Source organism: Diplotaxodon limnothrissa, linkage group LG1, assembly GCF_057381915.1.
Source record: "Diplotaxodon limnothrissa isolate DT_005_m linkage group LG1, D_limnothrissa_male_GT1.1, whole genome shotgun sequence".
In the NCBI taxonomy this organism is placed as follows: Eukaryota; Metazoa; Chordata; class Actinopteri; order Cichliformes; family Cichlidae; genus Diplotaxodon; species Diplotaxodon limnothrissa.
The window spans coordinates 21,359,558-21,383,586 of NC_140596.1; the positions used below are offsets into that span (position 1 = coordinate 21,359,558).

Sequence of the window (24,029 nt, forward strand, 5' to 3'; positions counted from 1 at the left end):
TATATTTTTATTTTGACTTTTTTTAAGTTAGCTCCACTTTAAATAATTACCTTTGAAGGTAATCATTTAAAACAAGGGGAAGAATAATTTAAAGATGAAGGGATGAAGATGGTCTACCACAATGTCTATCACATTTGATCTTTTTTACAAACACAGCAGGCCATATGCAGTTAAATTTATTTTTTTCCCTACTTTTCTATCAATAAAATATTTTTTTTAATCAGCTGTGATATCACTCAGTTTTCCTGTGTTACAGTACTGATGAGGACAGCAGCCATGTACCTCGGCCAAACACATCTGAAGAGCCTGTAAATGCAAATGGTGTGTTTCCAGGTTTTATTCGGAGTTTTGAGACTCAGTTTATTAAATATGAAACAATTCATTACTCCTGATTTCCTTTCAGGGCTGGGTTTGTCATTTTGTCAAAGTGAAGAGACGTCATCAGAAGGCCAGCTGTGTTTCTGGTTGGATATTTTATTCTAGTTTAACCATTGCTTCTGTTTGCCTCCCTAATCAGTTTGATTTCACACATTAGTAACCATTTCTTTGGCTTCAGCGATGGAAAAGACCTGTCATGTACAGTGGCTGAACTGAAGCATGCCAACCGCAAACTTAGTGAGCAGAACAGTAGTCTGCTGAGGACTGTTGCTCAATGTGAAGACACAAACCTGCAGCTCACTCTGGACATCACTGAGCTGCGAGCAAAGCTGGTCAGGTGAAGAATAAACTAATTTCTCCCACAGTTAACTGCATTTCAAGCATGTAAGATTACACTACTGTAATAACGTCCAGCAAAAGCAGATTGTTTTATTATTCAAGTTTTATTATTCAACTATATCATATCATTTATTTGCACTTCAAAAATGAGAAACTGATCACTAAAAGTGTAATAAACATCTAATGACTGAAAAATGAGCAGAAATACCAATACCAATCATTATAGACTGCACATATTTCATGTAGGTAAACTCGGGTTTGGACAACACGTATATTTTAACAAATATATCTTAACTCTGAACATGATCAGTGTTCAGATTGCTCAGATTAACTTGTATCAAACTATTGTGAAACTAGTTTATGTGAACTTATTCATATGAATAAGGCCTAACAGACACACCTTTGTGAAGTGACTACATATTCAAAAGCATATTTAAACAAATAAGATAAACTCTGAAAACCAGCTATGGGTAGAAGTTCACATGAACTCATTGTGGGCACAAATGTTATTAATTTTGGGCTTTTAGTGATTTCTCTGTACTTTTTTTTCCAGGGTGGAATGATTGTACAGCATTCATCTTTAATGACCAAAGAAGCAAGACCTTCATTTAGACTTTCTCAAATCCACACAGGGGCAAAATAATATATAAAGGCTCTAAATACATGTACATACACCACCATTAATATTTGTTTAAGCATCCCTTAGCAAGTTTCACCTCAATTGAATCCTTCAGTAAGCATCAACAAGCTTCTGGCAGGATATTTGATTATGCTTCTTAGCAGAATTGGTAGAGTTAATTTAGATTGGTGGAAGGGATGAAGTGAAGATGACTTGCCAGACTCGTTTGGTACCGTCAACAAGCTTCTGATAAAATTCTGGATGGAGATTTGACTTCTTCTTGGCAGAACTGTTGGAGTTAATTTAAAATGATTGATTTCGAGGCCCCATTTTGGAGTGCAGTCATACATTTTCAATAGGTTTACGGTCATCGCTTTGGGAAGACCAGAAGCTTAATGTTTTATCCATTCCAAAAGAAGTATTGATGTCTGTTTGGGATCACTGTCCTGTTTGAACACCGAACTCTGTCCAAGTTTCAACCTTGTAGCTGTTGATTTGAGGTGAAGTTGAAGAATAGGTAGCTAGCCTTCTTCATCATTTCATCCATTTTCCACTACCGGTACCAGTGGTAGCAAAACAGCCCCAGAGCATGACGCTACCACCACCATGCTGGTGCTGTAAAACAAACCCCTTTTATGCTGATAAAGAGAAACTACCAGTTGTAGTCAATCGTGATCACTAATGAGAAGTAAACCGACCTTGGTGATTTATATATACATATATATATATATTCTTTTGATCCTGTGTGGATTAGAGAAAACTCAACATAACATTTAAAAAAATCCAAAACCCAATTCTTTTTTAAAATTTTAAAGCCATAAAAAATGCATGCTTCACAATCATTCCACCCACCATACATATATAACAAGCCCATTTCTTAAAAAACATCAACAACATAATAAGCATCAGTTACTTACTCCAAATGGCACAAATAGGCCCTTCAGACTTTTCCTTAAGCAATCTTCTCATAGACACACATTTATTAATTTATTAATTGTTTGGTTTGTTCTTGTCAGTATCTTTTTTCATGTAGTCAGTCATGTAATTACCTTGTAATTTGCTTGTCTTGGTTTGTTTGTCATGTGAAGTGCTCAGAGGTCAGCAGTGAGAGTTAGATCTCTGACAGAAGAACTGGAGGAGACACGTCAAGCATTTAAAGAGGCCCGGGAGAAAGCCAGTCGGACCCAGAATAGCTGCTCCAAACTGGTATGTCAAACTCTCAGCAGTCCCACAGTGAAACTTTCTGCTGCGTTCGGCTTATTTTATATGGCAACTATTTACATTTAAGTCTCTTTTTTTGATCTTCAGAGCAATGAGGTTGAATGTCTTCAGAGTGATATTCGAAGGCTTGAAGACAAGGTAATGTACATCTTAAAAATATGCCCAATCTGTGCGCTTTCCATTATATAAAATAAAGCTGATGTTTACATAAACGAGCATTTTTCATTTCCACACAGAATGAAAAACTCATCTTTGAGAAAACATGCTCCGAAGAAAGCCTCAACAAATTGAGGAAGGTCAACACTGAATTGAGGGTAAGAAGAGATGAGTGTAATTGTTTCTACACTGTAATGAGTTTGTGTTGTTAGTAAAAGCCTGTATGTTCACAGGCTGGAGTTGAGGAAACTCTGATTATGTTGACACTGAGAGACAGAGAAATATCAAAGGTAAGTAAAAAAAATTCCTAACAATGAAAGTTGAAATTGTCACATTTAAAAAAAATTTTTAACCTTAACTGTCTAGAAAGACATTCTTATGGAAAAGATGAAGAACGCTCATGTGGAGAATCACAGAATGATAGAGGTATGTTTGATATTGTGGAGCTTAGAGTTGAAGGGAGAATATTCGATACTTTAAATGCCATGACATCATATTGAATGCTAATCAGATGTTACTAGAAAAATGTTCCTCTATTCCGGTGTTGTAGGGTCTGCAATCCGAGCTGATGAGGTTACACGAACATTCAAACCAAGTTCTTCAGAGGTATTTTTAATTAATTGCTTATAAATGTAACATGGTGCTGACTGTTGCTTTCACTTCTCAAAAGGGCTCCTTTTGAGATTCATATGATTCTGAGAATTATAGGAGAATCAAGTTTAGCACAATACTACGCTATTAAACTGAGTGGCAAACTGTGTTATGATTTGCACTGTAGCTTTAAAAAGGGAGGATGAAAATCAGAGCAACAGAGACTGGGAAATCTCGACTCTCTAACACGAGTAATATCCATGTCTGGAAATAAAAGATGGATATAGCCAGCATAGCTTATCACTATGGTAGTTATCACTATGGTATCACTATCACTATGGTAGCTACCAGCATAGCTCTCACTTTGAACCATCAATTTTGGCGTTACTGCATCCACAGACACAAGTAGCTCCTAATTGGGCAAAAGTAAAAATAAAAATGCTAGAATTTTACTCCCCAAAACCGGGGAGAGAATGCAGACTTCCTGGACAGGCTGTTAGTAAAATTAGCTGTACATGAAACTTATTTGTCAGACAATTGCCTTAATAACCTAAAGGCACAAAATCCCACATCAGTTAGCCCACTAGTAAGCTGATGTGCTAGCATAAATAATGCATAACTTTAATCCTTAATGGAATTAACCAAGCGAGTGAGTAGCTTTATTTTGATGGGCACAAGATGCGACCAATCACATGCAAAGAGCGACTGGGGTCATACCATTATGTGACAGAAGGAAGGGGGGCAGACGTTCTGATGACAGGAAGCGTGATGGTATAGGCCAGGTACACAGGGAGACAGGGGGAGCCAGTGTTGTGCCAAAAACTGATCGTCTTCCAAAAAGTGATTTTCTATGTTTTTGTTTGTTTTTTTAAATCTAATGTATTTACTTATATTAGTAAATAGACTGTAATAAAAAGGATTTATGAAGAGGTTATATATAAAATAAAGAAATTACTTGTTTTGGAAGTATCTTTATGATGTAATTGTACCCATATAATCATCGGTTCTGTCCTTTTTCGTCACTTCAAGTAAGTTTATAAAACTGTGATGTTATTTTTACAATTTCTGCTGCCCTCTTGGTTAGATCTCCTTAGAAAAACACATTTTTAATTTCAACGACACTTTTTACCCCAATAATAAAAGTCACTTTGCCAAAAACTGATTGCAGCAGCTGCTTCGCGATAGGAATGTTCTTTTTGGCTCTAAATTACTAGATGTTCTCCACAAGAGAAGCTTTGACAGATTTTAGGTCAACAAGCCAAAACAGCTTAAATTCCATCAATAATTTTTTGGCAAATACCGGAAATCACTTTTTGGCACAACACCGTATTTTACTGCTAGCATGTCAGAAAAAAGTGAAGGAACGAAAGAGGGGAAATGTAAAATGAGCAGCATCTGGCTGGATTTCAACTATATTGGAAAGTGTCTATAAAATTAGGAACTGGCCTTAAGTGATCCCAGTTTTTATTTTCAGCCATTTTCCATCGTGGAGGACAAAAGGTTTCTAACTTGTCCGGGCCTTAAACCTCATGTGTGTTCTCCCCAGTATAGTGGTAATTGCACAAAAATAAGGTTTTTGAAATTACTGAATAAAAAAATGCTACCACAAAACCATGCCTCAGAGTGTCTCAATGAGTCTCAGAGGCCTAAATGTGCGATTGAAGTCATTTCTAATTCTTAACTTGTTTGATCTGCTGCACACCAAAAACAAGAACAAGCATAAATTAAGGACTTTTATCTTTACTTTTATTACTTTTACATCTTTATTGATAACAACCTATCTTATGGTCATTCATACTACACAAAGTAATTAATCAATAAACAATTACAGTTTCATTGTTTTGTTTTTTTTACTTTCTACTACAGAAATTTCTTTCTATAACAAAACAAAACAAAGCCAATGAAACTGGACAGTCTGGGCAATGAGCTACAGAAACTTTTGTGTAATTCTATAAAGTCCAGAGTTGTGCTGACGGATTCCTTTCTTTGTCACAGCAGTTTTTTCTTTATCATGTAGAAACAGTTAAATATGTGACTTCTTCACGCTGAAAGAAAAGGAGATTTGATGGTTCGGCCCCCTTAGGGCCAAAGTGGGCTGCATGTGGCTCGCCATGAAAAATAAGTTTGACACCCTTGCTCTAAGCACATGCCACTTTCTATGTGAGCTGTATGTCTATGTAAACTGATTCCCTTTTGCAGCCATCCTCAACTGGCCATTTTGTGCAACTGCAGTTTTTGGCACTTATACACTGGCTTACTTTTTCAGGCACTGTGAATGTGAATTGAAAAATTTATAAATTATCTTAACAAAACACATGGTTTATGAATGAGTGATTTTTTTTCTGCTGAATTCTGACAGGTATGAAAGACACTGTATCAGCCCTCAGGGACTTTACAGTCGTGAGCCTCCAAACCATCGCTCTCTGCAGAGTGAGATGAAGGATATGCAGCAGGTCAGTAATGCTTGCTGCCTGCAGATTATCTTTTAACAGCACCGCTCATTTCATGTAGTTCATGCTTCCTTCATTTGCAGGAACATCACAGAGTTTTAGATGATATAAGTCTCCCATCCCACACGCACGACGATATTCAAAGCATCATCCAAAGGATCACGAGTGCAGAAATAGCTCACCTTCTTCACAATAAACATCTCGAGAGGGTGAGGATGATGTTCATTATAGCAGTAATGTACATATTAAGAAATCTCACTCGTCTTCTCTCACAAACAGGACTGTGCTCCTGTGGAAATGCAGGAGAGGCCTTTTCCTCAACAGCAACAGGCAAGAATCAAGCAGCAGCTTCTCAATGTGTATGTGATTTATTTGTAACCTCCCTTTCTCCTCTTATGGTAACAGATTGGTTTTGGTTGATGTTAGTCTTTCTTCTGAGAAGCTAAGCTAATAAAACGAGTGTCTGGTTTTTACAGTGTATTTATGGGCATCTCCATTACATAATCATACCAGTTACCATCTTCCGTGTGCAAGACCGTATCAGGGATAAGTGCACTTTTAGTACCCCTTAGTAACTATAGACATTACAGTGATGTTTATAAAGCTGTGGTGGTGGTTTCAGGCTGCAGGAGCTCGAATTGTACAAGTATGTGTGGGAGGATAAAGGGGAGAAGGTGGAGGATCAGCAGAGAGCCTGGGATAGGGAACAAAAGGAAAGTCAGAGTGGGAGCCAGATTCCCATCAAGGAGGCCAAGAAGGTGGCTGTGGCGAAGTGGTGGAAAGCCCTCAGCGTAGAGGGGGCTAAGGTCCGAAGTAAAGACATTAAGTCAATTCAGGAGCTCTCTGAGATGCAAGCAAAGCTCAGGGAAGCAGAGCAGACGATCACTGATATGAGGGAGCAGGTCTGCCACCTGCAAGCATCACTAAGATCGTCACAGGAGCACACCGAGCAAAAAAACACCAATAGAGTTCTTCATACTGACAAAGGAAGCAATACAGAGAGAAAAGAAGAAGACAGAACTGCGGCGAAAGAGCTGAGAGATCAGAAGGATGCTTCAGTGGTCACAGATCCTGTTAGTATCACAGACGGAGCAGCTTCAGAGCAGGACACCACAGACAGGCTTCTGGCAACCCTGAGGAGGATGGAGGCGATGGTCAACAACGCGTTGGAGACTGCCCAGCTGGTGAGGAAGAGCGAGCAGAGGGTGAGCCAGGTGAGAGTGAGGATGGAAGGGATCACTCACAGGGTGGAGGAGGCTCTGGGGAGAGCTGCAAACACTGATGAGGAGCTAAACATGCTGGAGGCCAGGATCACAGAAAATGCTCCAACTCAGGTTTGTCTGTGTTAGAAACCCATCTCTGCTTTACATAAAATCAAAGTTAATTGTATCTTTATTTAAACTTTTCACGCACAATTATGACAAGCTCAATCAGGATTTTTTTCTTAAGTATTTTTATTCATCTTTAGGCATGAAAAAAGATTTTTGAACTTCATTTTTTTTAAACATGTACTTTTCAAAGAGTTTTTTACATGTTCACTTAATCAGTCCACTGACCAGTGGGTGACAGGATATGGAGTGACACATCAGTGTCCAATGTAGTGGTTTATGTGCAAGTATACCATCAACACTGACACAAACACAAGAAAACAGCCTTTGAATAGCTGTCCACTGTAGTGAGCACTATGCGTGAAAGGGTTAAATAAAATAAAACCACGTGGAAGAATTCCCACCAGCATTCTATAAAATATTTATTTCAATCTAATGTATTATTTCTATGGAAAAATGGACATTTTATTGGTCAGTAGAATTTTATTCTTGTTGCTATTTTTACCTGCGCTGTGATCCACTGTTGGAAGCGGATGATTCCAAACAACTTCCAAAAAAGAGCAATGCTCATTTATTTGCATTTTCTGTGGTAATGCAGTAGCACAATCAGCAGGATCACATAAACATTCTCACAGGATTTAGCAAAGTGTTCCACAAATTTTTCATGTGTACAGCCTTAAAGCCCATCACCTATTTTACTTGTAATCCAGTGGAAACAGTAGCAATCAGTTGTTTTTGTCTGTATTTTCCTGAAGTCTCCAGATCTAAATTTGCCAAATGATCATGAAGCAGATGCCACACGGTTAACGGCTGAACCTGAGGAAGCGTGTGGAACAGAGCGTTCTCCTCCTGCACCTCCATTAAACCCAGAAGTCAGTGAGCCTCCACAGAAGTCCATGAATGGTATGCATATCAGAGATCCATCTTCTGTGTTAATGTGGTTCTGTTAGATGCACATTAATTAAAGCTACTTCCTTTTATAATGGCAATCCCTGAGGATGTCTGGAAATAAACTGTGCACACAGCAGCTGGTACAGTGAGGGGGAAGCGGAGAGCTCTGGTGGGAGTGTATGATATCTATCAAAATGGGGCATGGGGAAAAGCAGAGGACGTAGACTAATGCTTTATGTAAACACACTGAAGTTCAAGTACTTTTTTTCTACAAACATATTTTTAGAGGCTTAACGTCACTCTTAAACGTTTCAGATAATCAAAAAATAATATATGACAAATATAACCAAAGTTAATACAAAATGCAGTTTGTAAATGATGTTTTCATTTATTAAAGGAAAAGGAGCAATCCAAACTTATCTCGTCCTGTGTGAAAAACTAACTGTTCCCTGTTTAAATCATGAATTAACTGCAATAAACTGCATTTTTTGGAAATCTGAGTTCAATGTCACCAACCCCACCAAAGGCTGATCACTTCCAGACCTGCTGAATCAAGAAATCACAATAGAAACCAAAGTAAAGCAGCTTAAAGGATCTCAAAAAGCAACACAGCATTCAGTGATCTAAAGAAACAACTGAGAAACAAAGTCAATGGCGTCTATCAGTCTGGAAAGGGTTACAAAGTCATTTCAAAGGCTTTGAATCACAGTGAGAGCCATTATCCACAAATAGAGGAAACCTGGAACAGTGGAGAACCTTCCCAGAAGTGGCTGACCTACCAAGATTACTCCAAGAGCACATCAACTACTCATCCACGAGGTCACAAAAGAACCAAGAGAAACATCTAAAGAACTGCAGATTCTGCAGATTGAGCAAAAATGGCATCAATGGGAGAATTTTTAAAGAGAAAACTGTGGACTGATGAGACTGATGAGTCCTGTCACATCTGGCTTACATCATAACAACAGGCAAACACCGTGGTGGTAGTGTGATGGTCTCGGGCTGCTTTGCTTCTTCAGCACCTGGACGAGTTCTGGATGAGTTCTGTTCTCTACCAGAAACTCCTGAATGAGAATCTCCATTCATCAGCTCAGAGAGCAGGACAATGATCCCAAACACACCAGTAAGTCTATTTCTTAAAGGGTTTGTAGTAGTCTCGTCTAGTCAAAGTCTGAACTTAAATCTGATTGAGATGATTTTGCACGACCTCAAAAAAACATTCATACTCAAAAACCCTCAAATGTGGCTGAATTAAAACTATTCTGCAAAGAAGAGTGGGCCAAAATTCACCCCCAGCATGTCTCATGATCAGTTATCAAAGGGTGGTACATACAATTATTAGGTTTAGGAGTAGGCTTGGATTGCTTTTTCCCTTATGAAATAAAACCACAATTTACCAACTGCATTTTACATCATCTTAGGTTATCTTTGACTAATATTAAAATTTGTTTGATGAGCTGAAACATTTAAGTGTGAGAAATATGCAAAAAAAGAAGAAGAAATCAGAAAGGACACCGTATGTTACATACATCTGTTCACTAATGTGTACACTAAAGTACCTACCGCAACATGTATTATTGCGGTAGGTACTTTGGCCAAAGCAAAGGTCACTTGTGTCCCATCTTGTCAAGAAAGGTCAAATATTTCCACTTTCTGCTTTCTCAAAAACAAGCCAGTCTTACATGTAACTGTTTATTAGTGATACAGAGTTTGGAGCTTGTAGAAATTCCTGTGAACCAGTGGGTGGATTTATATTTTCATGCGATGTTAAATGAACTTACAGTATTTGCCTCAGTGTGCAATTGTTTATTTTATCCCCCCATCTAAAGTTTATATTCCAGTACACTTATGGTTGTTTTTTGCTTAGCATGTGAAGCTGCATCCACACGGGCAAAGGCTGCGTCAGAATGAACAGTAAACACTTTATCTTACATGGTTATAAAGGTTATTCTGTTCTGTTTGACGTCTGTTGATTTGAATAGTGTGTAATAGTAAACTGTCACTATGAGGACGTCTCTTTTCTCTCCACATTCATACATGCACACATATAAAACTTCAATACAACTAAAGACTATATCCCATATAATCTCTTTCTCTATATAACCTATATAATCCCTTTTACACCTTTTTGCTAGTTAGAACTGTTCTGTAATGTTGTCCTGAGGGATTATGGATGGTAGTTTTGACAAGCAAAACTTAACACAAACGTAGCTACGAGAACAACTGAACACTCAGCTTTTTGCAGTGTGTTTTAAGCAAGATGAATGCTGCACAACTGAGAAGTAGATCTAACTGAGAAGCTGACAGGACTGCAGTCTGCACTCACTCATGTATTTTAATGAGTTACAAAATGCAGGAGGCCAAAGCTTACACGAGAAACTGGGACTGTGGTGGAAGGTCGCGCCAATAAGCTGAACTCACTTCTGCTCAGTTTATTTCTTTATTGGCTTATTGGTGTGTTACCCTCGCACAACATCAGTGTTTACTAATGTCATAAATCAAGTGAAAAATGGTTAATTTTCAGTAAGATCAGACTTTTGCTACCAAATTAGCCTGACTAGCAATTAGAAAGAATGCAAGTTTCAACTTTATACACAACAACTTCCCATTTAAGTTAACTGCTTCGATCGTTTTATACAGTCTGTGGAAAGCTATGCCATATTTATCGTCTCATTTCAGTCAACATGCAGGAATTATTTCAGTGTATAAAAACCATCTTGTGTTAAGGATCATATGACTAAAATCAGTGAAATTCATCCCACTGAGGAATAATCATAGCACTCCATCAGCTAGGGTTTTTTATTGTGGACTGTATTGGTGAACCTGCTGAGCAACTCTCTATCATTCATATCATTCATTATAAACTAGCAAACAGTATGATTAAGAATAATAAATATTCAGGTTTTAAATGTCTCTGAGTGCTGCAGTGCCTGTGTTGGTGGCTGTAAAACTATTTTATACACTTTTCAGTCTTCCTAGAACTAATAAAGCATTGATCTGGGATACTAAATGAACACTAGGCATACCAACCTGCTTTTAAGTTATATGTCTCTGTTTAAAACAAAGCACAGTCAGGTTACTTAAAGCTTAAAGATCCCCTGAAGCCTGAATGTAAATAATTTAGAAAAGCAGTGGGTCTCTGTGCTCTGCTTGGTATGTGGTGGCTGTAAACGGTGCGCTCTTTCGCGGGGCAATCTTTAGGTGAGAGAAAGGTGGAAATAACAGCTGGAAGCTGGAGTGTGAATTCATTTGTAGGCAGGTTGAACTCTTCTTCCACTAATAGAAAGAATTTGATCTGGCGAGGAAAAAAAAAGTCCACGTTTTTTTTTCTCCCTCATGGACTTGTGAAAGGATTTATAAGGTAAATACTAGCTGTGAATGACTGCATTGCATTACGCAGAATGTTTCAGAGTCTGATTTGCACTTTTTCATAAGCTACAATTCAACAGCTGGAACATAAACCCAGTTGAGAGTGTTTCTAGTACTGTATCCCCCTTTGTGTCTTCTTATGCAGGAATAATACTTGTTCTTGAGCAGCTCTTTCATTACCTCTAAAGTGACACTTTGATTTTGAGCTCTGAGGGTGCTTCTGTCTGAAAGTTGCTGATTTTAAACCCTTTGCCTGGTATCAGGAGCCCCTAAAGCAGCAGACAAGAGCTTTCAACCAGCGGCTCAAACACCTCATGCACTTAAGGTTGCCAGGTTATTGTTGCCCCTAGTTATCAAGGTGGTTTGTGGGGAACATACTTCCTGAAACGGGAGTTCCAGTAGTTCTGTCAACCTGATGAATATCATGCTGCTGGCAAGAGCCTCACAGAGCAGAAAACTCAATTTATTTCTTCCCTATTTGTTTTCTGTTTCTGTTTCTGTCTCTTTCACTCTCTCTCTCTCTGCATGTTTCACTTAGTCTTTTCTTTTTTTAACTCTCCCCTGACATTTGCATTGCACATGCTTTCCTGTTAAATGCAAATCAATCTGTTTTCTCTGTCTGTGCTCTGGTTCTCACAGGTGGCACAGGAGGAAGCAGCTACAGCACGGTAAGTAAGCGCTCCTTCTGTTCCATTACTGTAAAATGCACTATTGTTTTATATTTGAGAGGCAGAACTGAAGGTTAGGTGTGATTATTATGTCTTTTATGGTTTTTGAAGTGACTTGTGAGAAATGTGTATATATGTTTGGCTGCCAATGTAAGATAAAGTGTGACTGCTTCGTTTGACTTTAGGCCATGATTAAAAATAACTAAATTTGATTTCTGCTAATGTTTTAGTAGCAGTTATAAGCTGTTTGTACTTCATATGATTGTTTCATTGAATATTACTTCTAGCCCCTTCTTTAAAAGGGAAATAATAATATTTTTTTACTCTTTAAATAAACTCTAGTTGCCCTAAAAATAAGTGACAGTGTACTTTTATCTCCTAATGGAACATGTAGAAGCAGGACACAAACATTTAATGAACCTGAAAAACCCTGTCCTATAAAGGTATAGTATCATGTTATGATGCACTGTGCATCTAATCTAATCCCATTTAGTTCACTGTTGAACCATCAAACATACAAATATATTTTTTATAAAATATTTGTGTCTGCCATCTAGATGCTTGCAGTCAGAGTACCTAGAGCAGTGTTTCAGCAAAGATTTATCAAGTTTGGTCCACTCGTCTAGGAGGAGATAAGGAACATACAAACATGCAAAAATAGATACATATGCTAGGATCGTTATTTTACGATAGCTGATGAGATACTGTGGTAAAATATGTTTCGGAAGAAGTATGCGTTCTTGTGGAGCTAGTTTATATTATTATGGCTGCCTTTATTTTCTATTAAAGTTAACACTTATCTACTTAAAGTTACATAATAGTGTCTTATAAACTTGGTGGTGTATCATAAACTTCTTATATACTGGTTGTTTACAGCACAACCAGTATATAAGAAAAAAAGCTTTAAATAAAAACACATTAAAACCAGATAAAGTAAAGTGAGTAATATTCATCACTTGGCAAGGGGTATGTAATGAGTAGGACGTCTCTGGCAGATGATAGGAAATTATACAAATGGTTGGCTTTAAATAGGGCCAAATTACTAGACTGTACATACAGCTGTTTAAAAAATGTATTTTTCACAGGACTCTATACAGACCTGCAAAAATGTAAGTATTGCTTCCAGAGGATTTAGGGAGGTATGTCACAGCCAGGTGCTGATAATCAAATGACCTTGTCTAATCGATCATCAGCATTTGTGAGCCTCTCTGGAAAAGTGGAGGCTTTGGCAGTTTGCTGGTCTCAAGCATTCAGGTGTGTGTTTACAAAATGCTGCGTTCTTCAGTAAGTGGAGGTTCCAGCAAATTCACCCCAAGGTCAGACAGTACAATACTTCTCAGACTCTACAGGCCTCAGTTAGCATGTTAAATGTTAAAGTTCATGTCAGTACAATTAGATATGGACTGAAAGAACTGTGAGTTGTTTGGAAAGCCTCTTCACTCTAAAAAGAAGAGCATGGCTAAGGTTTGCAAAGCTGCATCTGGACAAACCACGAGGCTTCTGGAACAATGTCCTTTGGACAAATGAAAACATCATCATATTTGGGTCATGCAACGAGACAATGATCCCGAGCCCTGAAGCAAATCTACAAGAGAGTGGCTGAAAAAGAAAAGGTGTTGCAACCTGATGGAAATGCTGTGGCAAGGTGTCAGCAGAGCTGTGCGTAATGCAAAATGCCCATAAAACTCAATGAACTGAAGCAACACTTCAAGATAAGTGAGCCATATTTCCTCCCCAACGATATGAAACACTGTTAAAGCCGTACATACTTCAAGTCATTGCTGCCAGAGGTATTTCTACAAGCTACTGAATCCTGGGGTGTACTTATTTTTTCATACGAAGATAAAATTATAATCACAAGTTATTTTGTGACCCTTTGAAACACAAAATCCCCACCCACCCCAGGAGCAACCCTTATAGCAGGTAATTGTTTAGTCACCAGATGGACTAAATAATTACCTGCTAAAAGGGTAAAATAGGAATTAGTTTGTCTGCAACAATAATCTGATAATTTATTTTAATTTATTTGTAGACTCTAGTATCATCATCATCATTGCCTGCTTAATAAAACAGCAGAATGTTATTGGCAAAATAGCATTAAGATAATCATCGCAATAGTCGTATCAAATAAGGAAAACAGCTGACTTTTTATCACAAGTTCCTCCTTTTAACAACTGTTTCCTTCACACATGATTACTTAAGACTTAAGCCCATGTTAAATAAAAATTTTATGCTGTAATTTGCTGTAAAAGTCAGCTGTACTCATACAAACAATGTGACTGCTGTCCTCCTTTTTTATACCATCAAAACTCAAGATGATTTCAGCACTTTTAAGACAAAGTAGCACAAATAACAGAAGCTTTGGAAGGGCAGTTTACCAAACATTAATGGACCTCAAGAGCCTGGAAGTGGATGCATGGATTCCTCCTAGCCAGCAGAGTAAACACAGCTCAGGCAGGCACAATCGATCCATCAGTTTCTCACAAACATGCAAACGTACCACAACATGCAAAAAAGTGTCCTACGCATCTGACAAAGTAAAAAGTGAAAAAATAACACACTTACACACACAAACTCTGAAGCAACAATAACATCATTTTGTATCTTTCTTCAGCTTTAAGTTAAGTTGAGGGATGATCAGGGGAGCAGCGGTCTGACACACACACAAACACACACAGAGAGACACACACTGCACAGCAGCTCACAGAGCCCTTCTCCTTAAATGGTCAAAGCTCCCAGGAGTGAAAGAGAGGCTGCTGCTGAAAAAAGACAGGGAACAGAGGGGACGGGAGAAGGAAGGAGAAGCCCTGAGGGTAGAGGAGTTTTCTGAAGGAAAGGCTGAGGGTGACGCTTTGACTGTGGGAAGTCGGTCTGACTTGGAGAGATCAGCCGCGGTGTGTGTGTGTGTGTTTCTCTCTACAGCACTACAGCACCCGACTCAGGTAAGGTGCATGCTCTCTGTGGACAGGTTTAGATGATCGGCTGGTCACAGTGGACTATCCACAGTGGTGGACGCATGCAGTTTCAGTTTAGTTATGGTCTCTGCAGCCTTAACAAACATGTGCATGAATATTTGTGGGTAAATGATATTCTAGATAACTGTTGGTGTGAGTTTACATAAAGTGTTTTTTGTTTGCATGTGAAACTCTGTCTCATGTTTCCTGCGCCTTCATATGTGACCATGCATTTTCTGAAGCCTGTGGATTTAGTCTGCTCCCTCATTCAATCCATTTTTTCTTTCTGACACTTCCTCTGACTTGTTATCTCAGATTGCGACTGCGTGGTAACCACTTCCTCTGTTGGCCCTGTGCTCTATGCTTCACACAACCAAATTTTAAACAAATCTGGCTAGAGGGAATGAGCTTATGTAACAGGAGGAGGGGAGCAGGATGCTGGTCCTTATTTCTCCCTCCACAGAAAAAGTGACCACTAAAGTACGCTGCAAAATGAAGCTTCCTCATGAAATCAACAAGTACTTTTGTTTTACTTCTCTTTGTGCAAGTAAAGGAAAGAAGTCTTTAACTATTGCCACTCGGGCCCCTGTGTTCTCACCCCCCCCCCCCCTTTGCAGGAAATAATTAGAGTGATTCAGTTACTATGCAATATTTATCTCAGTCTCTCGGTCTGCTGAATAAACACCACACCATTTAACCTCCTGCAGAGTAGGTTGACTTTGTTTGGGCTTCTTCTTAGAATTCCTCTTGGTCCCTGGGTCTTGGACCCAGAGTTTTGAGTTTCTAGGGTGCTTGGGATTTTCTGGTTTTGTACTTCTGATAATCTTGTATTTGGGGTTTATATATTTTATATTTTATATCACCTTTTGTAATCCCTTTCTGTGTCCCCAGTCGGATATGTCCCCATGTTTGTTTATATCCTGTTCCTGTTTCAAGTTCACATGTCGTACTCCTGGATTGAGTGGTTGTTATTTCCTGTTTTATTTTGATAGTCCCTTGTCCCCTTTGTGGTGTGTTTAGTTTTGCTTCCCCTTGTCTCATTAGTTGGATTCTGTTCGCCTGAGTCTTGTTTACCTCAGCTTTCTTGCTCCCTAATTACCTGGTGTGTATTTATGTCCACAGTTTCCTTCTGCTCTTTGACATGTTCTCCCTCATGTGTTCTCAGTAAGATTCCTTGCCATGGCTTATTTGTTGCTGAGCAACTTTAGTTTGTATTTTTATTTCCATTTGGATCCTACTTTGCCTGCCTCACAGCGAGCCTTAACAAAAACATAATCATCGATTCCTTTATTGTTCAAATTCTTTGTCTAAATATTTCTGTCCATAATTAGAAACAAATCAGGTTATGGCTGAATAAAAAATCTTTGCACAAAATTAAATAGTTTCATGAGTTCAGTAAGTTCAAGAGCAGTTAGCTAGAAATAACCAGTAGCTCATTTGTGAGTAACTCAGAAGGACCTCAAACTTGTTTTTTTCTTCTAAATTTATAAATAGCACCTGAAGACTTAAGACAGTTAATTACAGAATTAGAAAAAAAAGAAGATAAAAACGTCCTGGCTCTCCTCAAGAACAAAGCAACCAGTATCTGTCTAACTCTTTTCTGCCAAAGTGAAATATCGCTTTAAAGTATAAAAACATCTGTTTTAAATGCTTCCGTCGCATATGACACTGTCCCTGCATTCAGGAAACGTCCTTGCTGCTCGCAGGGAGGAGTTAAACAACCCATTTCCTCCCCAGTGACTCACAGCCTTTCTGTCCCCATATGTTCCCAAGATCTTGTCATCTTTGTGATGACACTGAGCAGCACTCAGCATATTTTGTCCTTGAATTCTCAGAGGATTCGTCCATCACACGGCCACATGCCATACCTCTGAAATAACCATTCATTCATCACACCTTCCACTTTCCTGCGCATATTATTCAAAGCTGCTGCACGTGATTTGAAAGAGAAGGCAGTAAGAAGGCTCACATCTGTGCTGATTGGACCTATGTAAATTTCTCTTTTTCTGGTGAAATCAAATGAATGTGTGCGTCACATTAGCACACACAGGAGTTGTGTAGATCATGAGTGCACCGTGCTCCTCCGCAGAGTGGTTTAAAAATACAGTACATGTGATTTGCATAAATTTGTTACTGAAAAGGGAAGCGCTGTGTGTTCAAACAATGGTTCAAACAAGCTGCACGCATCAAGTCAGGTTGGCTTGTAGCTCAGGGAGCCAGGTAACTGCTGCAGTGTCCATGGTAAAGATCAGCTCAAACAGCTCAGACCTGAAACAAATAAATTATTATTTTTCCAGTGTGAACATCAGATGTGGTGATAATGTGGTTTTGTTACATTTTTGTTTGACTCAATAAGACAGCACTTTGAACGCTGTAAAATGAATACATGGTGGTTTTTAAAAGTCATTTATTGAGAATTGATTAATAGTTTTGTTGTTTTCACATGTACCACTATGATATATACTGAATCAAACAGCCTTGTTTTCTTCTCTTAATAAAATATTCTACATGTACACATTTGCAGGAGCTGCATCATAAATTTTGATTACACAGCTTTTACAGCTTCAGCTTTGATGATTACACTAATCTTTGCACTCATTTAAATTCATGTTCGCTGATCGTTCCCTGCTCTTTGGGTCTTATCTTGGGGCCAAGATTATTTAGGTTTTTATATAATTGGCAAATTTGAGGCATTTTTCTCATTTTCATTCTCCTCAAAACTAAATCCTGCTTCAGTTTGTTTGCAGTTGGCTTTTTCCTCTTAATGCTGCCCATATGTTGTTATATCTCTGTGTATTTTTCACACTTACATGTTTTAGATCATCAAAATAATTTTAATATTAGACAAAGATATCGGCACGGTGGTGAAATGGTTAGGTCTGCTGCCTGGGTTCTCTCTTGGTACTCTGGCTTTCTCCCATAGTCCAAAAACATCCATGAGCTTAGATTGATTGGTGATGACTGTAAATATGAAAGGTTGACTGTATCTATGTGTTGACCCTGCACCAGACTGGCTTCCTGTGGCAGCTGTGATAGGCTCCAGCTGTCTGATCTAGATAAGCAGAAAAGATGGATGGACAAAGATAATCCGAGTGAATATGAAATGCAGTTTTTAAATGGTGATTTAATTTAATTAGGAGAAAAAAATATTACCCTGGTAACTGGCCCTGTGTGAAAAAAGTAAATGCCCCTAGTCAAATCCAAGCTTGGCAGCAAGAATTGCAATCAAGTGTTTGCAATAGCTGCCAATGCCAATTTTACATCGCTGTGGAGGGGGTTTGGCCCAATCTTCTTTGCAGAATTGTTTTAATTCAGCCGCATCAGAGAGTTTTTGAGCCTTAATGGCTTCGACTGTGACTAGGCCACTCCAAAACCAGAGGTGGACCACTAAAAAGTTTAACTTTTGTCTCAACAGTCTATGAATATTTTCCCAAAAGTCTTGGGAATCATCAAGATATTTTTTTCACAAATGTCAGTTGAGCCCTTCTGTTCTTTTTGCTCAGCAGTGATTTTCTCCTTTGATGCCATTTTTTCCAAGTCTCTTTCTTATTGTTGAATCATTAACTCTGACATTAACTGAGGCAAATGAGCCCGGCAGATCTTTAGATGTTCTTCTGGATTTTTTGTGACCTTCTGGATGAGTTGTCAATGTGCTCTTTGGTTGGCCAGCCACTCTTTAAAGGGTTCACGACTATTCAGGTTTTCTCCATTTGTGAATAAGTGAATAATAAGCTCTCAATGTGGTTCACTGGAGTCCCAAAGCCTTAAAAATGGCTTTGTCATACTTTTCAAATAGATAGACTTTGTTTCTCAGCTGATTTTTAGATCCTGGTATGATGTGGTGTTTCTTGAGATCTTTTACCCTATTTTACTTTGTCAGATAGGTTCTAGTTAAGTGATTTCTTGATCTGGCAGTAATTAGGCCTGGGTGTGACTAGTGAAACTGAACTTGGATTAGTCTTTTTTAATAATTGCAACTGCAAGTAACATGGGTAACTTTTATCTAATATTAGTTTTTTTGATGATCTGAAACATGTAAATGTGACAAATATGCAAAATTAAAAAAGGAAGAAGGCAAATACTTTTTGGCAGCACTGTATAATTTTAGTCAGGAAAGCTTTAATTAATTGACTTTGATTGCCTTCATGTGAATGAGACATGAGTCTCTTCCTCTCAGTAATCCTCCATCCACCATCCACTAAATCATTTTTTCATAATTTATCTAGAAGTCCTTCTGTTTGTTTTGCGCTGCCCCTCGGGAGCTCGTTGCCTCATTCAGCCTGTGAGATGCGTATGTACAGTATGCTGGGAAATCTCACTAATGTGCAGAATGGAGCTATTTTGGGAGTTGTTTGTGCAGTGCAATGGTTTTCTTAGTTCTGGTTTATCCTTTTTTTAGCTGTGGTTAGGCAGAAAGAAAAGTGGCTAAAGTACTAGTTTAATAACTGCTGCTGATCGGAAGGAGCTCTCCTCAGCATGCCTCTAATCATGCTTAAAATGCATGTATTTGGTTTTCTGTGTGTTTATAGCTCCAGGAAGAAGAGCGAGACTTGCTGCAAACATCTCCTCTCGAACAAAGTGACTGTAACTTCAAGGAGTCCGGTGACGCCTCGCCTGCTGCTGAGACCCCTTTTGTTTTCCCGCACACCCGCTCTCGCCCTTCTCTGCACCCGGCCATGCCCACACTGCCTGAGGAAGAGGAGGACTCTCCAGAGGAGATGGACAGTTCCCCGAGCTCTCCCAGCACAGTAAGTGCAGCTGCTGTCCCTGTTTGATATTCTGTTTTTAGGTAAAACATCTGACTTCATACTTCATTTGGCCCTGAAAGGAATTTTTTTTTATCAATGTTGAGTTTTCCCTCAGAAAAAAGTTCCTTCACTGAAGAAGTCACTGATTCATTCCTTTTCAAGTGAGAGCAAAGCAATATTTTCCTTAACTAAGCCTTCTTCTGTCACAAATGTTCCCTGCTGTTGTCAGACCAAGGCAGTGCTTTGCAAAGAATGACAGAAGTTAACAAAGTGAAATTTTGGCAACTGATTTGGTACATACTTTCCTTTTTTTGCACTCATGTTTTAGTTATTTCCCACTAAATGTTTGGAAATGAATTTCATTCCGGTGACTGATGAATGCTTTACGATTCTTTGAAAGTCACTTCGGCTGTCATAATAACTTTCCCTGAGCCAAGGTAAAGTGAGGTGTTTAAAAAAGGGTAAAAGCTGCTTTTACGTTTGCACAGCAGGATTTTTTTTACTATCTGACAAATACCTTGGCTCTGTAAAATATCTGCTTCATGTCCCTTGTGACAAATTTGAGCCCTTTGGTTAGATGGGAAAAAGCAATTTACCAACTTTTAAAAGAAAATGTGTGGCAAAGTTTATAAATGCAGGTCTTTTGCTCCTTATCGTTAAAAAAAAAGTATTGTAAAAACTTGCATAGATGCATATGTCACTATTTTGTACAACTTAAATGATTGTAGTTTCCTTATAGTGGAAATGTAGCTGTCCAGTGATGCCTGTTGCCCGCTGTGAGGTCACATAGATCAAGGCCTCAGTCATTTTTATATCTAAAATTACTTATGAAGCTAAATACAACAGGATAAAAAAAAACATGCTTAAGAACGTCTTCGGGGAGACAAGTCCACTCAGGTTTACCAGAGTTGGACTGGGCTCTCAGGTTTGGAGCCATGGTTTGAGTTCCCGTTCAATGACCACATCCTCTATCTGTTTAATGTCTGTTTAATGTCACATGACTCCCCTACCCCACCCCCACCAGCTAAACATCACTACTTTAAATGATATTGTGTTTAAAACACCAGAGTTTACTGCATTTTTCTGTGACATCAGTAGCATTTCCTGTCCTGATCCCTGTGATTGGTTATGTTTTGGGGGGGTTTGTTCTTAATTGATCTGTCTGAGTTATTAGTTTTTTCAGTATTTATGGCATAGAGATTAGCACTGTTGGCTGACAGGAAGAATATCCTGGGTCTTTCTCTGTGGAGTTTGCATGTTCTCCCCATGTCTGCGTGGGTTCTCTCTAGCTACTCCGGCTTCCTCCCAAATTCATAGACATGCAGTTAGTGGGATTAGGCAAACTGGCCATAGCTGTGAACGTGAGTGTGAATAGTTGTCTGTCTCTCTGTGTTAGCCCTGTGATAGGCTGGTGGTGATGGTAATGGTAATAATCAGAAGTTTTATCTGTGTGCCATTTGAGCGATCTCACCCTTGAAATATATAAAGATTAGAAATGCTTTCAAAGACTTTAAGGACAGATCTTAATGGGGCAGACTCTGAGTTTGAGTCATTAATTATCCCAGAGATAATAAAGAGTTAAACAGGCTAAACCTCAGAGTGACCTTTACCTCATAAACACACAAGCTAGATAAGAAATCTCTGAAGAAAGTAATGAAACTGTGTAATATAATCTTCAGTGCATAAGTCAACACTATAAAAGTATCCACCCTTATAGGAACAGAGCCACGGTGAATCAGCAGCCTGTCTGCAGCAGAAAGACTCCTTTTTCAAGAATCTATTGCAAAGATAAGCTTTAAGAGCACCTCTCAAAGAATAAGGGTTTCATGTCAGTCTGTATTTATTTGCGTACTTACCTTTAGCAGCCTTTTGAAGCTATTCCACAATAGTGTTCATCATAACCTACTAGAGGTGACAGACCTCTTTGTGCTTAAGTGGGTCAAATCAATATTCTCCTGTTAGTGCCAGATTTAAACTGGTTTGTTGAAATTTGGCTCTTTTTTTGTTTTTTTGGAATATGTAGTTTAAGGTTTAAGTTAATGTTCAAAATCTACCTTTAACCCTTTTATTGTGTAAGTTCAAGCTTAATTTAAAAAGATCTGCTCCTTATTAAGGTTGTGTTTAATCTAATATCACAAACTGGCTGATGTGTTAAGTGATGCACACTTAAGTTTTTTTGTGTTGCACAGTTAGTACCAGGTGAAAGTCGAGCTGTTGTCATGACTGCGCCCACCATCGTCTACCCAAAGCAGGCTAAGGTTGTCCATCAGGATGGGCGTCCGCTGGAACAGGCCAGGTAATCGTCCAGTAGCTTTCTCAATTTTAATTTGAAACAGAGACAGCATTTCCAGATCATCACAGTTTTCTCTCTCAGACCACACAGTCCCAGAGCTCGCTTGGTCAGAAGCTCCCCCGGGGTGCCCATCACCACAATTGGTGGGTAAATCACACAAACACACATACATCACTGTAGTTTTTACAGTGTTATGATGTAATAGTTATTATTTGATGTAGTGCAGCACCATATAAAAAATTTCCACTTTATTTTTAAGTGTTTTTCCATAACTAAACCGTTCTTAGGTAAACATTTTTAACACTGTGTCAAATCGCGACTTCTCACAGTGACTTTTTTTATATAAAAGATATTTCAATCAGATTTGTTGAAAGACCTGTCCAGCGATGTATAAAGATAAATTAATGTTCTCACTGTGCGTGGATACACAAGAACTCTTACAACATTAAGACTAAGTTTGGTCATCTGCATCCTGAGACTCACACATGCTTGAAATGCTTTTGGCGCTTTGATTACTTTTGATGTTTAGCTTGTTGCCCGTTTCCGAGAAGAGGAGACGATAAAATCATCCCCAAGTTGGCGAGCACTCATCACCTGATTTCCTGGCTCATATCCATCCGTGAATTATTCCTTGCTTTGAGATTTTAGACCAATGAATCCCACATAAATACACTTGAGACACAGCTGCTCCGATACAACAGAGCATACACTTTTGATCTGATATATTTTGAAGCCTAATTTTGTGTTTTGTTTTGTTTTTTACGGCATATTATCTGCTTATATTTTGGTACCAGAAACAAGCAGAAATTTTACGGGTCTGTGTGCATTTGTGTGTCACGTGTGTATTATCTTTCTCAGACAGCACAGGTAATGTGATTGACCTGGTGAAAGATCCGCTCCCGGAGCTGCAGCTCTCCGAGGAGGATCGACAGAAGAACCTGGAGCTGCTTGAAGAGGCCAAGAAGGTCAGCGATCGCTTCCTGACACGCCGAGGCCGGCGATCCACCAGCAGCCTCACTGATTCGCCCACAGGTAGCGCGCACGCACAAACATACACAAACATAGAAACTAAAACATTGCACATAGATTTATGAGTGTGAAGCTGGTGTCTGAGCGTTTCATTTAAATTAAAGATGTTTATAGCTTCAATTTTTATTTCACAACCCCGCTACCTCAGGTCTTTCACCGACTCCAACGCCATCATCCTCACCGTGTTCATCGAGAAGCAGCTCACTTACTGTGGCCCCTCAGACCGGTGTGTGCTTTCTGTCTCATGTCTGGATTCTTTGGATTTATTAACAATAAACTACACTCCTCATTTTTAACCTTTTTCCTAATTTGGCGTCATTTTTTCACTCCTTGAGTTGGTGAAGATGATTTGTAAGTTGTTTTCTGCTCTTTCAGCAGCAGGACCCTCGGAGACGATCCAGGTAAAGAAACTGATCTCACTGTTAAACAGCTTTCACCCACAGTGGTGTGAAGTATGACATGTTTGCCACATTTGGCTCTTTTTGTGTGTGTTTTTTTAAATGTTCCTCTATTTAATTTGCTTTATATGAAGTGGAACATTGTCTCTGGAAAAAAAAAACAGAACAAAACAAAGAAAAAAAATCACCATTGGGCAAATTTTAATCAGGTTAGTAAATTTTAACAGAAGAAAGTTGTTATTATCTCTTGTAGTATCAGGAGGTGTTTCCAGGGAGGGAGCAGCCTGATGCAACCAGCCAGAACCAGGAGGTACGATCAACAGGCTTACTGTGTTTTTTTTATTTACACACCAAAACTCAAATGTCAAATGTGACGAGGAAAAACACAACTGATCATTGAAAGATTCAAAACGCCTCCCTGTGACCTTTGTCAAGATTTATTATGTTATTCTCAGGTATATATTATAAGTTGTCTGTTGTCTGAATTTCACACCAACCTCAGCTGTGCAGTCATGTGAAAAAGAAACACTTCACAGGACTCTATGCAGTCCTGATTCAGTGGCTTGTAGAGACGCCTCTAGCAGCAATACCTCGAAA

The 24,029-nt window shown here is 38.8% G+C and overlaps 1 protein-coding gene across 1 annotated transcript in view; it reads left to right on the plus strand.

The window, feature by feature from the left end:
• Positions 1 to 24,029, plus strand: part of irag1 (inositol 1,4,5-triphosphate receptor associated 1) — a 35,052-nt gene that overhangs the window by 621 nt on the left and 10,402 nt on the right. The window contains exons 4-25 of the mRNA XM_085354870.1: positions 257 to 321; positions 404 to 464; positions 557 to 715; positions 2,425 to 2,542; positions 2,645 to 2,695; positions 2,794 to 2,871; positions 2,947 to 3,003; positions 3,080 to 3,139; positions 3,264 to 3,319; positions 5,664 to 5,757; positions 5,838 to 5,963; positions 6,034 to 6,113; positions 6,377 to 7,088; positions 7,838 to 7,985; positions 11,982 to 12,010; positions 19,494 to 19,712; positions 21,902 to 22,008; positions 22,087 to 22,148; positions 22,864 to 23,037; positions 23,183 to 23,260; positions 23,410 to 23,435; positions 23,686 to 23,742. Of these exons, the coding sequence (XP_085210996.1) occupies positions 257 to 321; positions 404 to 464; positions 557 to 715; positions 2,425 to 2,542; positions 2,645 to 2,695; positions 2,794 to 2,871; positions 2,947 to 3,003; positions 3,080 to 3,139; positions 3,264 to 3,319; positions 5,664 to 5,757; positions 5,838 to 5,963; positions 6,034 to 6,113; positions 6,377 to 7,088; positions 7,838 to 7,985; positions 11,982 to 12,010; positions 19,494 to 19,712; positions 21,902 to 22,008; positions 22,087 to 22,148; positions 22,864 to 23,037; positions 23,183 to 23,260; positions 23,410 to 23,435; positions 23,686 to 23,742 (2,617 nt within the window). The remainder of the gene's footprint in view (positions 1 to 256; positions 322 to 403; positions 465 to 556; positions 716 to 2,424; positions 2,543 to 2,644; positions 2,696 to 2,793; positions 2,872 to 2,946; positions 3,004 to 3,079; positions 3,140 to 3,263; positions 3,320 to 5,663; positions 5,758 to 5,837; positions 5,964 to 6,033; positions 6,114 to 6,376; positions 7,089 to 7,837; positions 7,986 to 11,981; positions 12,011 to 19,493; positions 19,713 to 21,901; positions 22,009 to 22,086; positions 22,149 to 22,863; positions 23,038 to 23,182; positions 23,261 to 23,409; positions 23,436 to 23,685; positions 23,743 to 24,029) is intronic.